The 18098-nt window shown below is 37.9% G+C and overlaps 1 protein-coding gene across 1 annotated transcript; it reads left to right on the top strand.

Annotated features, from left to right (window-relative positions):
* Positions 1-23: 23 nt before the first annotated feature.
* On the top strand, positions 24-18066 carry osbpl7 (oxysterol binding protein-like 7). Its single transcript, XM_034106959.1, has 22 exons — positions 24-984; positions 4573-4722; positions 5374-5517; positions 5610-5663; positions 5736-5849; positions 5934-6074; positions 6176-6272; positions 6858-6976; positions 7061-7147; positions 8147-8297; positions 9691-9797; positions 9900-10068; positions 11864-12010; positions 12092-12228; positions 12724-12861; positions 13702-13765; positions 13852-13930; positions 14987-15131; positions 15249-15399; positions 15607-15733; positions 15841-15963; positions 16642-18066. The coding sequence occupies exons 2-22, from the start codon at positions 4603-4605 to the stop codon at positions 16748-16750; spliced, it is 2523 nt and encodes an 840-aa protein (XP_033962850.1). The 5' UTR covers positions 24-984; positions 4573-4602; the 3' UTR covers positions 16751-18066.
* Positions 18067-18098: the final 32 nt, after the last annotated feature.

An 18098-nucleotide genomic window follows, 5' to 3' on the forward strand; every position in this document is an offset into this window, starting at 1 on the left:
AAAAAATGCATAAAAACAAGAGTTTTTATTCATCTCAAAATTAGATTCAGTGACAGAAGTTTTGTAAAGTGGAACCACAAATGCCACTCCTGCCAAAATAAACACAAGTGGTCACAGATCCTGACTAAAGTTAATGCAGATTAGGGCATGTTAATCTGGGTCAGTTAGTCTATAATGGCCGCCTTTACAAGGCAGACGAACAGAGGGAACATCAAACCGTATACTTTTATAAACAAAATGTTTGTACATAAATGTACATGATTTATACAAAACACAACACATAACAACAAATAAAGTAAAAAAAGTGTTTTGGCAAGATTCACTATCTATTAGAGTGGGAATCAAATCAATTATAATTACAGGAGCTCAACGGTTTTTTAAAGCATTGAATTTTGTTTTAATTTTTCTATTTAGTACGTGCTGTCTACATTTTTTAAATCATCGATTTGCAGATGTTCTTTAATTTGATTATCACAAAAGATACAAGCTGCAGTCATCTGCAAACTATTAAGGTGATGAATAATACAACATATATTTAATCTGCATAGAATGATCGACACATAAGTAATTTACACCAAAAATGGATGTAAGCCTGTACCTTTTCCCCCTTAAATACCACATTTGTCATATGTTAAGATCTTATTTAAGATCCGCCCTTTGCTTTAGAACAGAATACACTCGGTGAGTAGAGTGGCTGGATTTACCCTCCACTACAGCCCTGCTAGACGCGGTGTAATCCAGCTAATGCGGATAATTCACAGGACACATTGCGCACGGCGCGCTCCTCCTCCAGAGTTGGTGCTAATCTGTGGAAGTAACATGTAGTTTGACTTTTTGGATGATTTTCGAAGGAAAACAACTCTGTCTTCTTCTTATTCGAAATTGTGATTCCTCGCAGCTTCTTTAACGCCTAATGAGACACTGTTTGGATTTATCAGGTGCAGAGGACTGCAACAGACGATGAGAGAAGGGGGTTAATTTCAGGTAAGACTCATTTCATGGCTTTAAAAACACAAAGTTAACTTTGAATTCTGAGGGGAATAACCCAACCAAACCATCAGCATTGTTCATATATCTTAAATGTTGATATGCAGTTATCTCTGTCGTGTATGCACCCTGACTCCTGTTACTATTGTTAATATACAACATGTGTTTGGTTACAATAGTCTTCCTTTTCTCTGCTGGCTCAGGGACATCTTAATGGGCTTTAGATAAGAGCGTGTGTGCAGCCCTGACTAGTTCACATGGGCCCTGAAGGACTTGAGTGGCATTAAGGATGTGGGAACCATTCCCGCATATAGGTCATGTCTCATGAGACAGGTGCGTATGATAACCAAAGGTAAAACAAAAGCTCCAGCATGAGGCCTGATTTCAAGAAATAATTATTTGTGACTTTTGCAATTTAAGTGAGTGTGGGAGCCAATGTGTTCCATTCGGGCCACTGAGTAAATGGAACTGGCTGCTAATAAGGAACCATTTTCACTAAAGTATACGAGTGTAGCGGCTTTCTTATTGAGCTTTATAAATTAATTGTCTGTCAAAACATTGCAGAGTGTGTGTAACAGGCAACGTCTCTAACAAGCACACACATTTACAGCTGACGGCACACAATATTCCTCCCTCCAGGTGATGTAAATGTCTCATATTCGAGATTATAAACGGAATCCTTTGCAATTTGACGAGGTAATGTCTACACCCATTCATAATTATACGTCCCTAATCTTTAATTGGCTGCATTTTTTTTTCAAAGAAGCAAGATGATATCACTGTCATAATCTCTGCATCCTACCCCATTCTCTGGCACCATGCAGTTTGGTGGCTGTTGCCCAAATGCATCCTTCACCTCAGCTGACTTTCCTTGTGTTGCCTCCCGTTTGGGAGCTCTTGGTCTGCTCTATTCTGGTTCAAATAAGAGGAAATGTGGCATTCTGACAATAAGAGTCTTTGAGCAGCCCTTGAAATACTTTATTGCATTTTAAAAGTTACTTCAAATGATTTGACATTTTATTAAAGTGCATGACCTCAACTGCACGCAACTGTGAAACGTGTACTTGAAACAATATACTTCTAGATTTCAAACTGAAGTTTGAAAATTGTTAAGTTTGCAAAGGTGAGTTCCGTTTAAGAAAAGTTGAATAATAATACTTTGTACGCTAAGTAAATGCCTTGTGGCAACTGTAAAGTAACTTCATCGCCATCCAGTGACATCCAAACCAAATGTTACGTGCAACATTCTTTGTGTTCCTTCCTGACTAAGCGAGCTCAGAATCGTGTAAATCCTTTCATCCTGTTTCCACCACATGCTGTTATCTCTGAGGTCAGCTACTCCCATCCTCTCCTGCCTTACATAACAGCAAGCCAGTCTGCTCCTGCCCAGAGCTCTGTTGTAAGGCTTCATTCATTTTGATCAATTAAGATGGCTTATATTGTGTCCTCAGTAGTGATGTTACAAAAATATCTGTGTTTAAATGTATATAAAATACAAGTGACAGAATACACAATTCCAAACTTGAGTGAATAAAATAAGGTTTGCATAATAAATAATAACCACAATATTGCATACACTGGCCCGTATAATCTAAAAGAAAATGTCCCAATTGTCCTCATTGCAAACCAATTGTGATCACTGTCTCACACACATGTTGCTGCTATTGAAGCCTCAAGGTTTGCTTTTAAAAAGTGCATAACGTTATTATTGTTCAGCACGTATGCCAGTTCTTGTATCAGTGCTCCCTGACCCTTCATGTCCGAGAAGCTAAAAACAAACCGTGAAAAACCGATTAAGCAAACGTTAGTAATCCTGTCCTTGCAGACGGTGTAGGTGGTGGTGTTGTACAGTATCCTGTCCAATAACGTTCATTCGGTCTTGTTACATAAACAAGAGCCCAAATGACCAAACCAATCAATACTGTGACACAAACATGACATATTCTTCTTCTTTTTATTCAATCCAATCCACTTTATTTATATAGCACAGTTTAAAAACAGAGGGTTTGCCAAAGTGCTTCACAATGAACATAACATTATAATAAAATATAATATTACACGAATAGTTAAAAAAAAGCACACATAAGAATAAATACAAGGCACATAAAGGCTATGGACAGACAGTAAAAGCATACACATAGGTATGACATAGCTCAGACTGACTGAGGCAGGTCGTTCCAGAGCCTGGGGGCTACCGATGAGAACGCTCGGTCTCCCCTGGTCTTTTTCTTTGTTTTTGGGACTACAAGCAGCAGCTGATCAGCCGACCTCAAAGCCCTTGAGGGGGTGTACACCTGTAAGAGGTCGGAGATGTACTCTGGGGCCAGCCCATTAAGAGATTTAAAAACAAACAATAAAATCTTAAAATGGACTCTAAAATGGACGGGAAGCCAGAACTGGTGTGATGTGGTCAAACTTGCGGGTTCCTGTAAGCAGCCGCGCCGCAGCGTTTTGTACAAGCTGCAGGCGGGCCAGAGAAGTCTTATTTAGGCCGGCATAACGTGCATTACAATAATCTAAACGAGTTGAAACAAAGGCATGAATTACACGCTCAAAGTTTAAAAAGGATAACACCGGTTTGATTTTGGACAGGAGCCTCAAGTGATAAAAACTGGATTTAACCACAGAGTTTATCTGTTTATCTAATTTAAAAGCACTTTCAATTCTTTAAACAATGTTGGATACATTCTCTTTTGCCTACTAACCCTAACCCTAAAATAACTGGTATAACAATATTTTGCATTACAGCGTTACTCAAAAATGATCATTATAAGCTTCAATGCAAGGATTTATAAGAGCATTCTAGGGTGTTTGTCTTTTTTTTTACCCCCCAAGCATGTTGAAAAACTCAAAGTTAAGAGATTATTCCATGACAGTTACCATATGAATGACTCTACATTATCATAAATTGTTCCTATTTTTTACTTCTAACGCAATAAAAAAGGAAAATGGTGGCGCCTGAAGCTAGTTCCGTCATGTTAACTTGCATGGTTATCTGCCAACAAACTTCATTTCAGCCATATCTATATAGAAAATGTACTTCATCAATTGTCTGCTTTCGGCATGAATATAGTTTTCGGGGTAGAGCTCAGTGTGGGGACTTTAGATCCAGAGTGATCTGGATGAGGATGTACAAAGTGTATCCAGGTAGTGGTAACTGGATTACCCAGAGTTCCATCTCACCTGCTGCCCTGTTGAGCTGTTTAACACTTTCACTTCGGTTCCCTGCTTGTAGAGCCATATCGTTGGCAATCATTAGCTTTTCAACAACCATAGAGGAGTAATTATCAAACGTTTTTTTATTAGGAAAACAATCCAACTTCTCAATTGTGATGATGTTCAGCTTTCCTCTGTTGAATAACATAAATCGAATGTCACCACAAGGCCAAACTTGCGACGACCATTTTTGCTCAATCAGAAAAAAAACAAATCAGAAATATGAAAAAGAACGTTATTTGCTGCTCTACCTCAGAAGTCTTTGTATTTCTCCTGCCATTTAAGAAAAGCATCCTCCAAAGCTTCTTTGATGTGTCTTTCTATTTGTTTTTAATGCTAGCATTAACAATATGATCTCTCCACAATCAGGCTATCAGGGAGGGGAGTCTAAAGTCTGAAATGGAATCTTACGGATCTTCACTGAACCGCAGCCAGTCCCTCGCGAGCGGCCTGGAGAAGTCTTCCCCGAAATGGAAGCCCTCCCACTCTCGGAGCAGCAGCACCATGTCGTCCAGACAGGTGAGTCATAGTTCACCTCAACAGAGGGGGTTATGGGTAAATGCATTCAATTGTTCCTTGTTTAAGGGGAGTTGAATGTTATATCAGTTACTATTCAACCAGGATAATATGTGACTTTTGTTGTTGTTTAAAATATCCTATCTTTATTTTGGATAACAGTTGTTATTGTTGCATGAAACCGCTGATATTAGTGTGCAGGTGCTTTGGCTGAGAGGCAGGGGAAATCAGTCAAATCAATGCTATCAAAATGTGTCATCATTGTGTCACATTTCCCAAGCCTTACAAGATACATCCAGAATGCACATTTTCAAACAACACTTAAAATAGTCTAACAATAAAAGTTATACCTGTTCACAAATCTCAAAAATATTATTCTCGGATATTCAAAATTCAACAAAATACAAAGATTACTCATATATTAGTTAAATAAAATTAAATAAAGGAAATACATTAAATAGTCCCTTTATCCTTTTCCTGACAAAGTTAATTCATGCACATTTCAGCAGAATATAAGGTTTTGTCACGCTATTACATGACAAAGCTGACAAAAACATGAACTAGTATGTCAAATAATAAAAAGAAAATGGGACTCACACTGGTCATCCAATCCATTTCTTTGTGTTTTTATTTGATCCTCCCCATGCTGTTCAGGTTATCAAAGACTGGGAGGTGATTGACGACCTTCAGGTAGAAACTCAGCCTGGAGGGGAGAACCCTCCTGACACGACCATCCCAGGGATCTGTGAGGGATATCTCCTGAAAAGGAGGAAGTGGCCACTGAAAGGTTGGCACAAGGTGAGAAAGCATCCACTCTCTCATTTTGTATGTTTCTTTTTAGTAATGAAGGAATCCATTTCAAGCAGATGATGTTTGACCTTTTCTTTCAGCGATACTTTGTCTTGGAAGCCGGGTACTTGCGTTACTCCAAAAACCAACATGATGTAAGTGAACACAGTTAATGACATGTTGTCCCCCCTACTATAAAGAATGACTGATTTGAATGTCCTCTTAAGGTCACCATTGGAAGAGTCCAGGGCTCTTTAGATGTGAGCCTGGCAGTCATGACGGTAAACAAGAAGTCCAATCGGATTGACTTGGACACAGGAGACATTCTTTACCACTTAAAGGTAAATGAACATACTTTTCAAACCAACAATTGGTTTGGCGTCAGAGTTAAAAAGCTGAACACATGCATTTCTTGTTCCTCCAAGGCAAAGAGCCATGAGCTCTTCTACATTTGGTTTACCAAGCTGCAAGCCCACCGCCTGTACAAGAAGGCGGCTCATGGGCACAGCGGCATCCTGCTCACACACGGAGGTGCAGCTGGACAAGCTCAGAGAAATGGAGATCTGGTGAATATAAAATAAGAGATGTTTTATACCTAACAGAACAATGTTTAAAGCTGACTCATATTAACCACGTGTCTTTTTTCTGTCTGTATGTTGGTCATCAGAGCTCCACAGGGATGCTGCCCTCCGCTAACACCGCTGTGAACAGCAAAGTGTCCGCCTGGCTACAGCACAGTCACAACCCAGACACCTGTGTGCAAGGTAGTTTCATGCATAATATGTATTACATATATTATAATTTATATATCAGTTACTTACCCTTTAAATCGTAAAGAAGACAGTTTTTTGCATGTTTCCATGGTGAACAAAGAATCCAAAAGTGTTGATAAAGTAAAGGGGGCCACAGTACCGTCTATAGTGAGACTGTCTTTTTAAAGATGTGGTCTTAGATACAATTTGGAATATACTGACACTGTTTATAAACAGAATGTTTTGATATGACTTTGAGAGTTTTTCTTATTTTTAAGTTTTCCTCAAGAAATCAAGATAACAATGGGTTGTTAAATGACATACAAACAATTGTTATGGGTGTGATATATGATATTAAGGGGAACATTTGTGCGTAAATCATATATATTTTCTCAAAAGTATGTCAAGTGAAGTGCGTGGTGGGAAATGTAAGCGATACATAGACAATTTGGAATAAATAGGACGATATCGATAGTTTAGGTGCATCGGTTTTGATTTTATTTCCTTAACTGTCCGTCCTTAGTCTGACAGTGTTATAGTAAAGCATATAACCATGAATAGATGAATCCTTGAATGTTCCCCTCTGTTTTCTCCCAGAGCTGAATCGTTGCCATGTGGATATTTCGGAGATAAACCGGTTAATCCAGAAGCTGCAGTTGTTGGAGGCCGGCCAGGCTGTCAATAACGGAGACCTGAGGCGCATCATCAGTACACAGGTATACTGCTGTTTCTGAGTAGCATGACATGAAATAAAAAACATTTATGGAAATACAATATCTTTTTATTTTTTTATTTTCTAGAATCTGTTGCTTGAGAAGCCAAAGAAGCCGAGGACAGGGAAGATTTGGCACTCTCGCACATTATCCAGAGTGGAGGCCCTAGGAAAGGTAAGAATGCTCTGTAACTTACTAACTGTATTGAAATCCTACATTTATTATTTGACTGGTAATTGACTTGGAACACATAGAATTGAAGAATTTGATATCCCGATCCTCCTCTGAAATTGCGTTGTATTTCTTATCCAAAGCCTATTCGTGGGATGACTAAATCGGTGAGTGGGAATGGGTTTAGACAACTTGATTCATAAGAATTATTTAATGTTATGAAAATGAATAATATGTTTCATTATGTGTGTTTCAGTGTGGTAGACCCCTTACCTCTAAAGCATTTGTATTCAACTTCAAAAACCATGTTTCCCCACAGAACAGGGTTCAGAAATGACATGAATGTGAACATTTCAGTAAATAAATAGATCAATCAATTAAACCTGCATATTCTTTAGATGCTAGATTTTCAATCCTGTGTTGTTGGTTGTCCATCCTAAACAATGGATAGCCGTAGTACTGCAGGCTAATTTATTATTAAACATAAATGACCTAATTTAAACTTAAAGTGCCTTAAAGTGAACAATGTCAATCAGCAGGGCTGTGGTACTAAAGGTCCAGGTTTGAGCCATAAATAAAGTATTCAACCGGATGTTCTAAATGTTTATAAGTCCTACAATATATTAGATTGTACCAGATCGATCACAAACATTGTTGTATTAATCTTTTTTGTTTTATCTTTGTATTTCCTTACTGTCATCTAGAGTTTAGATATTATTTCTCCTATCTCTTTGTCTTTCCGCCATTTTCCCTTAAAACTCTTAAGCCTCTTAAAAGTCCTCCTCCCTGCTTCTTATAGTTGGTCACTTTAGGGGCTCTCTTAGGAAGTATAATGCTTTGTCAATAACCTTGATCTTTACAACGATATAGTCTCAACTGTATGGGGAAAATCTTAGAAAGATATTGCTATTATGAGGTTCTTAAAAAGTTGATGCGTTGAGCAATTTTTGTTGCTTTGCCAAAGTAATATAATCTTTACAAATGTTCTGTTCAACTTCCTAGCTGTCCTCCAGTCACCTGGGCAGCTCGCCTCAGCTCGGTGCGTCCGTCCCCTCTATCCCAGACTACGTCTACTCCCAGCTGTCCCCTCCCACTGTCACATCCCCTGAGGGAAAGAAGGTCCACCAGGACATCTGCACCATATCGCTAAGAGGTCAGAAAAACACATACATGCATTTATACACTCAGGTACACAGGGATCCTTACAATGTTCCATTTTAAAAGAGCAAAATCCATTAAAGATTAGAGAATCTACAGTAGTGTCCATCTTGACTGCTATTATTTTAAATGTTGAGTCAGTGTCTTTGTTTGTTTTAATCATATTTAGTAAACCTCATCTGTTTTTTTGGCAAGTATTGGTTACTTCAAGTTTGGGCATTTTAGTAAAATCTTAGTCAAATAAAAGCTAAATTATTTTGGCCTGGTTTAAGCCAGTAAAAACTGTTTTAGTCACAGATTATATTGAAGATTTTAACCACGATATCACCTTGTTTTTTCTAGTAAGCCCTATTTCTTAATTGGTCATTTTAAAGGTCTCCTATCATGCAAAATGCACTTTTCGATGTCTTTTAAACATAAATATGTGTCCCCAGTGTGTCAGGGATTTCACAAAGTGTCAGAAAATACAACCCTCTCTCTTTTCCTTCGAGCCCAAAATCTCTAAAAGTGGGGTTACAAACGGAGCTGATCCAGATTTGCGTCCAATATGACATGATATCGAAAATGTGGACCCACGGCCCTATCAGAAACGTTGCTATCAGAAGCAATGCCCGACGTGTTTTGGAAGTAATATGGTCTTTGTTTACATTAGCAAGCATCGCTAACACTCAGAGCTAACGCTGTACTGGAGAGTATGTGTAAAAAAAGCAGGAAATAAAAAGGTACTCACCTTGTGGTAAACCCGCAAGAGAAAAAGCATTTGAGTTTCATACTGTTTCAGAAATGATCCTTGATGTGGTTATGAACATGATATGGCGTTTCATCACGGTTTCATCCTCCACCCGCTTCCTTTTTTAAATTTTATTTATTTTTTAAAGCTTTAGACCCAGAATCAGGGCTGAAACAGAGGGATGTTTGGTACTTTGAGTAAAACACATCCTCGACATGTTTTTATTTTTTTTATTTTTAGAGACCCATAATAAATGCGTAAAAATAGCATGATAGGAGATATTTAATTTAAGTAAGTACGTTATTCTGACTTTTCCTGTCTTTGCAAATTGTGTTTGGCCACTCTATTCCTGATATGGATAGAAACAATAACTATAAATGATTATTATCCTAAGTTTAATTTCTTAACAACATTTGAGTCAATTTCCTTCAATAGTATTGCATGTTAAACTTCACATTGATGCCATCTTAACATTGTGTCATTTTATTCATATTAAACATATAGTTGACTAACATATTTAGCTAAAGTTTCAATAGAAAAAACTAACACTGTTCCAGAAATATGATTATGCAAGGCGGACAATGTTAAAGATGTTCAGAATCTGAAATGAATCTGCATCAACCTTTCCTCTGAGACTTCTCTTCTCCTTCCTCCTCAGTGCTTGCCTCTCTGAAGTCAGTGCATGAAACTCTGTCCCAGGAGAGGCAGAAGCTGCAGGAGATCTGGGAGCCGAACAACATCCACCAGTCTAACACGTTAGCAGAGGTGAGATTCATGCTGCACCTGTCACCTGGATCTTCTAGAACATATTCCCCTGTGGGTTTGATGGCAGGTTTTTTCTTCCTCTTTCTATTTCTCCATGGATAGCCTGCAGCGGCGTCACACTTATCCCACAGGCGTCCCTCAGTGGCAGACTCGGCTGCAGAGTATTTTGACGCCAGCGCTGACGTGATTTGTGATGGTTCCTCTGAGGTGTCTGATGAATCAGGACTCAGTGATGGAAGCACCACCAACTCTGAGCCAGAGGAAGGACATGGTGAGTACACGAATGACTGTCTTTGCAATGTACATAAGATAGAAGGGAGCAGGATATCAGTGTTGTATTGTAATCAGTGTAGTCTTTTTTAATAATAATAATAATAATAATAATACATTTGATTTGTATAGCACACTTTAAAAACAACATCCTCTCAAAATGCTTCACTATTCGATGAGAGAAAAAAAGTTATCTAAGAAACATATTTAATAAAAACATTTTAAAATAAAATACTTACAAAACTAGGGCGCTGAGTTCATCTAGACTGCTAAGCAAACGTAAAATAAATGTTGTTAGTTCAAAAATAACGTTAAATAATTTTTAGACAGGGATGAGTGGAATTTTCTTTTTGCTATTTTGAACAGATTAAATATGGGTCATAGAGTGGGTCAAATCAATTTCTAAAAATCCTAAAGCAGCGGTCATCACTAACTGCAGTTCCTCAGATTTGGTTTCATTAACAAGGGTGACAAGACAGGGATGCCCACTGTCACCTTTGGTCTTTGCTATTGTGAGCATAGCAAAAAATATGGCTTTAAATACTTTGGAATAAATATAACACCACATAATCTGTTTAATAGACTCATTGACTAAATCAAACAGGATTTATCTAAATGGTCCACATTACCAATATCACTGCTAGGAAGAATCAATGTTATAAAAATGAATATTCTACCGAGATGTAATTTTCTTTTTCAAATGTTACCATGTTATTTATCCGCTGATTATTTTAAATCTCTCAATAGACAGATTTCAAAATGTATCTGATGTAATAAAAAACCAAGAATCAAGTTAATTACCCTTATGAAACCAGAAACCTTGGGGGGGTCTTGGTCTTCCCAATTTCCAACACTACTTCTGGTCGGCTCAATTAAGAAATGTATTATCTTGGTCACTGGGAAGACAGGATTCACTATGGGTTCAGATAGAAGCCAATATCGTTGACCCGTTGCCATGGAAACTCTTATATTTGTTAAAGATTTCAATAAGGTGAAAAATATGACCAAATGTTTTACAGTGCTCAATACACTTTTAGCCTGGAGAGACTGTACATAAAAAGTTCATGTTAACTCTGGTATTTCCATCTTTTCTCCTATTTTGAACAATCCTGATCTTAGCAAATACTTGTTGTCAATCAATATAAACAAATGGACCAAATCAGGTATAAAGCAATTGAAACATTTGTTTCATAAAGATATAACATTGAAATCATTTAATGATTTAAGAGCAGAATATGGCATTTCAAATAAGGATTTCTTATTTACCTGCAAATTAGGAACGTGATCCAATCAATTATCAAAGGCAATAAACTGAGATCGGGATTGTTAGAAGAGCAGAGGAGATATTGATGTCATCGAGCACGATCAAAGGTCAAATTGGTGAACTTTATGCAATTTTTTCTAAAAGTAGTGAGTGTACTGTGATATTACAATGTAAATTAAATGGCATAGATTATTGTACACTATAATGAAAAAAAAAGACTTAATAAATAAATAATAATAATAATTTAAACTAATTTGTGTTTTTTTCCTGGAAACTCTGAACTTTAATCTTTTTGTGTGCTTAAAGACCTTTCCCAATTATTATTTGTAGGTGTTTAAAGTGAAAACCAGATTTCCCCCCCAGCATTTTAACAAATGTTAGCTAGCTAGCTTACAAACTCAAAATGGTAAACATGGTAAACATTATACCTGCTAAACGTCAGTGTATTAGCATTTAGCTCAAAGCTTTGCTAAATTAAACTGAACAGAGCTTTTTCTGTGATTATTATTATTTAATTTCACTGTCATTACAGCATCGGCCACCAGGAAGTACCGTGCTAGCATTCACAGGAGTCCAAACGGTGTCGTTCCCAGGATCACCGGCTGGCGAACGACGCTGCCCGCTCCATGTCCGGACAACAGCCACGTGGGCCTCATGGCCATCCTCTACAATAACATAGGCACGTCTCACCACTCTGTAATAACTTAGACATGTTGTGTATAGACACATAGCCGTTTTCTAATGTGCTCTGTGTCCTCAGGTAAAGACCTGGCTCGGGTCTCCATGCCTGTTCCTCTCAATGAGCCTGTTACCCTGCTGCAGAGGCTGTGTGAAGAGCTGGAGTACAGTGAGCTGCTGGACACTGCCAACAACACCCCAGACCCCTACCAGAGGATGGTAGGAACACTATCATCAAGGCACATTGGGGAACATATCACCACTATAACCCAAGCAGATTTGATGCGTATGCACCTGCTAAGAAGAACGTTTCATTAAAATATATAAAGACTCCAGTCTAGGATTGCATGATTGAATCCAAATGCCGTGCAGCTGTCTTTACTATTTTTAAATTGACCAAAATGAATGTTTAAGATATGCTTCCTGTCTTGTCGCTGCACACAGAATGAGCAGTGAAAATGTCATATATATCTTTCTTAAATAAACAACAAGGAGGGTTATGTCACAACTAACAACAATGTCTATTTCACATCCTCATCCTCCTTTTTCTAGAAACATTTAAAACAAGCTCAGAGACTTAAAATACATGATTAAAAATAAGCCAGAGTACCTGAGAATGAGAGATAAGGGAATGGAAATGTGTGCAATATTTGTTTACTTCATAGTTTGCACCAATTACAGATGAAACTGTTCATGTTCTTTTATTTCTAACAGGTTTACATTGCTGCCTTTGCTATCTCTGGTTACTCCACTGCGACGTTCAGGAACCGCTACAAGCCCTTTAACCCGGTGCTGGGGGAGACTTACGAGTGCGTCAGAGAGGACCGGGGCTTCAGCTACATCAGTGAGCAGGTATCTCAGGAAGAACTTCACCAACACATTTATTACAGGATATCTGATTCAGGAAGATCTTTAAGAGCTCCGAGTGGCCACTGCATGGGACCATAGATGGGGAATCACCATTTATCCCCCATAATCCCCCTTAATTAAGATGGATCACCCTTGGTGTAATGGAGCAGCTCAGACACACAGTGATTTATGGCTGTAATAAAATAACGGTAACTAATCATGTTATTAAAAATTAAAAACACATCATTTATCGTGGAGTGAAAATTCATTAAATGACTGTCCTCAACGAAGCAATTAATCTCTACAACAGTATTTTAGTGATGTAGTTCTTAGAAAAATAGAATTTCAGCGAGGCACATTGACATTTAGGTTATTATACAGTCATAATTGTGTATTTCTTATAGACTAAACACTTTTGACTGTGATACACATTTATCAGTTAAGCAGTTAAGTATCATGATACAATGGCTTCTGGTAATATCATTGATTATAATTCCTGGTATTTGGTCAGAATTAACGCTTCAATTTTGTATTATCTACCATAACAATAAAGGCTCTTTATGTTGTAATGCAGGTGTTACCAAAGCCACTGGTTAAATAATTGTGGGTAATGTAGTCCTCAGGTTTTAACACAGAAGGCATGACATAAAAAAGACGATATCTCTGATTCAGCTTTTGCATTTGCTGCAGCACCAATTAAGGAGTGATGCTTAAAAACAAAGACAATATAATGTGTATCTCATAAGTTTACAAGCTCAACTCAAATGATAGCTAGTGTCAATACAATGCGTTCCCTCTATAATACTCATGAAGTATCATTTGTATTATTTCTTTCTTCACCAGGTCTGCCACCATCCCCCCATCTCTGCCTGCCATGCTCACTCAGAGAACTACTCCTTTTGGCAAGGTGAGACTCTTCAGATTCCTAATTAGTTTCAGTTAGTCAATCTAATGCCAGGCTTACAACACTTGTTCATTTGAATTCCTAAACAGACCAGCGATGGAAAAATAAATTCTGGGGGAAGTCACTGGAGATTCTGCCAACAGGGATGGTGAATGTGACTCTGTCAAGGTAAACAGATTAAGCCTGGCTATCTGTATTTACTACGTGGCCTCTGTTAGATGAGGCATGACACTGACTAGACCAGGGGTTCTCAAAGTGCGGCTCGCGGGCCAATGGCGGCCCTTGGAAAATTTTCTGGCGGCCCGCGATAGTTAATGTGACACGCTGAAATGCATGCGTTATATTTTAATCCTCCATGGTTGTATCTAGTAAGAATTAGAATGGAATTTAAGAATGGTAAAACTGCGCCCCCTGGGTTGTCATTCCTAAATTATGAATGACAGCTTGTGGAAAGTTTGCTAGACTACTGGTTGCATGGCAACTAGGCATCTCGCGAGTTGCGGTAATTGGTTAGTACAATAAAGAAAGGATTTGTTTTGGAATTATTTTGTGTTCCGTTTTTTCTTCGGCGGCCCTTAATCCAATATTGGGTACCTAACTTGGCCCTCACTCATCAAAACTTTGAGAACCCCTGGACTAGACCTATTACATGTCATGGATTAAATGTAAGATGCACCATACTTTATGTGAAGCGATCAAGGTTATCTACCATTGGAAATAAATTGAGATCAATGAGACATGAAATACCTTCAATGAGTATCACTGTTTTAAAATACAGTCAGGATATCCCTAAAAACATCCATCCATATTTTTCTCATGGCTTCCAGAGCCACAGCGTTTAATATTATGATTTCATAATTTGTTATTTTCAACTTTATTTGACAGTTAATAGTGTTGAGATAGACAACTTACGGGGGAAGGAGAATGTTGGAACACACAACAAATATCCCTGGCTTGGATTGAACAAGGGACAATATAATAAATGATTTTGTCCCAGAAATTGAAATAGCAATACATGTCCATTGTAATCTTCAAAAACGCAACATGTCCTCTTCCGATTGGTCATTCTGTCCAATCAAAAGCCAAAACAGTGAGTTAATCAATTGATATAATGGTATAAAATGATGTAGAACAACGATAATGATACAAAACAAAAGACACAAACAATTCACATATTTTGCCCCTTTTCTTTGGTAAAATACTCGATGTTGCTGTTGTGTCCAGGTATGGAGATCACTATGAGTGGAACAAAGTAGTGACCTGCATCCACAACGTCCTCAGTCAGCAGCGCTATCTGGAGCATTACGGAGAAGTCACCATCGGCAACCTCAAAAGCAACGTGTGCACCTGCAAGATTACCTTTGTTAAGGTGAAATCAAAGACTTCCTGGATTACTCAGTCATTTTTTATGTTATTGCAAGCGACTTTTCTGTGTTTCGTTTCACAGCATATCTCAGGCTTTTGACATATTTGTATTCTGTTGTAGTCTCGTTATTGGGGTTCAGACACGAACAAGAATGAGGTGCAGGGCACGGTGCTGGACCAAAGTGGGAGCATCATTCACCGGTTTGGAGGTCTTTGGCATGAAGGCATCTTCTGCGACACCCTACCTACTCCAAAATGCGTCTGGAAGCCAAGTGAGTCTTTGTTCTGAGCACATGATTACAACATGTTCGTCCTTGAGGTTTTTCTTGTGTTGCTTAGATTCCGCTTTAGACGTTGAGGGGTTAAGTGGAAGTGACCTGAAATAATCAAGCGTCCTGTTGCCATACCTGCTAATCAGTGTAAATCCAGGTGTCACATTCCTGGAACAGTTCACCTAACAGGCTTCTGTCCCCTCACAGATCCCCAGCCGAAGGATCACCTGATCTACTACGGCTTCTCGGACTTCGCCATGGATCTGAATGAACTCCCCCCAGACCTGACGCCCCTCCTGCCTCTCACAGACAGCCGCCTGCGCCCAGACCAAAGGTGAGCAGAGCTAGAGACCTTAGAGCAAAGAAATGCACAATATGTACTTATTTTCTTAAGTGGATTCATGGTAAAGTTATTCTTTAAATTCTTTCTCTTTTTAAAAGGATGCTGGAGGAAGGACATTTGGATGAAGCAGAAGCAAAGAAAGATTTTATAGAGGAATATCAGAGGGAGCGAAGAAAAGAGCTCGCCAAAAGGGGGGAAGAACATATTCCACGTTTTTTCAAGTAAGTACATTTTAATGATTAACTACCATACCATAATTTCTTACTGTTATTATGAATGCTAAATGTTCAAATCTAATGTTTGGTTCATGAATTTCTATACATTTGAAGTACTTTTATCCGAGTCTGGGCTTTGGCATAACAATTGGTCTGAAAATGTGTTTCATGGGTACATGGTATCGAGCACAAACTATATAACGAGGCCTGCAATGTAGTATAACTTTTTGGGCCTTTAAAAGATCCGAAAGCAATGAAAACTGTGCTTTTCAATGTCCGAGAACTCGAGGGGACTTCATGCAATGTCTTTTTTTGTCTAACCAATAGTCAAAACAAAAAAAACTCACGAAAACTCACCTCTTCAATCTGGCTTTTAATGTGTGATTGTTTTTGTATTATTTGACTTTAACTTTAACTATATATTTATTTGTTGTTCCTTCCTTTTCTTTTCACTTCACTATATCTGTAAAGCGTCTTTGAGCACCTGTAAAAGCGCTAACAAATCTATTATTATTATTAATAATAATAATATTGTGATAACCAAGAAAATAAAGAAAATACTCAATTGAGAATCTTGAATCTATTTCAAAGCGACACACACATTTCTTCCAATGTTCCTGTGAAAATAGATGAATGGCAATAAACTCCAAGTTTTTCATTGAATATTTTCTTCTTCTTCATCAGGAAAACCAAAGACTCCTGTGGACGGGACGTCTGGCTGACAAACGGGACGTACTGGAAGGTCAGAGAGAATCCAGGTTTTACTAATGTTGACAACTTAACTGTCTGGTGATCAGACAACAGAGACGATCTAAAATGCCAGATAAAGGACAGGTGTTGGACATTTGGACAGCATATATGAACCGCTCTGACAAACGTGCAGGGTGGAGATCGTGCTGCTGGCCTCTCCTCACTCCTTGGTGTGTTCCCATGACCGGCTCATGGGAACCCTCCGTCAGACCCCCCAGGTCGCCCAGCATCAAGTATAGGTGAATGAACATAAAGACTTTTTCGTGGAGTTACATTTTTTAATGCATTTCAATATTCTTTTTAGACTACTCAAGCATAATCTGTTTTTGAGAATTGTACAGTTTTAGGCTGAATGTGTGAAGAACACTCTGCATTACTTGAAACAAATGACTTGAAATACATTTCTCTATCAGGTTACTAATAACCCTATCTTGTTAGCCTATTAAATGTAAACATTGAATCAAATGATATCCTCTTCTAATGATGAGTACAATTGTTTGACTTTGTAAATGTTCATGGAAAGGGTACAATTGGTCTGTTTTATTTGGTATATTGGATTTTTTGCAGGGAATTTGCACCTCTAAAACAATCAAGATGAGAACATTATACCTGCAGATAGTTATAATCTGCATCCCCCTTTACGGAGCTCTATAGTGCGTCTGACAACTTAACTGTTCTGTTTCAGTATCACTGCTCTCATGGTGTCACGTTTTCAGTGTAACCAGAAAAACACATTTGAAAAAGTCAACTTGTAACCTGTCTAATAAAAAACATGGCACATTTCCTATATACATACAGTACACCATATTTACCTTGCAAGATGCAGGCAAGTGTCCCAAAAAATGAATTATTGACCGATAGTAATTACCCATCTTGTAGGCTAATCCAGCCACAGCTACAGTATATTTACTACCAATCGGTGTGCTGACGTAATGCATTTGAAGTACTCGAAATTGGTACTTGTGACTTTTACAATAATGATCAAAACAGCCTACTTAGAAGGGGTAATTGAAAAACCTCTGGGCTTTTCCTTAGATCATATGAATGTCAAAGTCTAACATCTAATTTATTTATTTTTGAAAAGCAAAAATAAAACTTCAGTGTGTACTCATTTAAAATAGGAGATAAGATATTTTACTCTATTTTTATGTCATTATTAGCGAATAATATCCAACTGGTTGGAAACATGTAGATATTTATAAAGTAACATCTTATCTGTGTTTTAATTTGTATGTGGTATCAATGTATTATAACTGCACATCACTGCAGATACATGTATACTCATGGTAAGTCAGACTTTTGTTTGAAGTTGATATTATGGCACAAGTTAATTCTCACATAATTTACAAGGTGTTTTTTTTTGTTAATTTGATCAAACGTTCTGCTTACAT

Source organism: Pseudochaenichthys georgianus, chromosome 19 (genome assembly GCF_902827115.2).
Source record: "Pseudochaenichthys georgianus chromosome 19, fPseGeo1.2, whole genome shotgun sequence".
NCBI lineage: Eukaryota > Metazoa > Chordata > Actinopteri > Perciformes > Channichthyidae > Pseudochaenichthys > Pseudochaenichthys georgianus.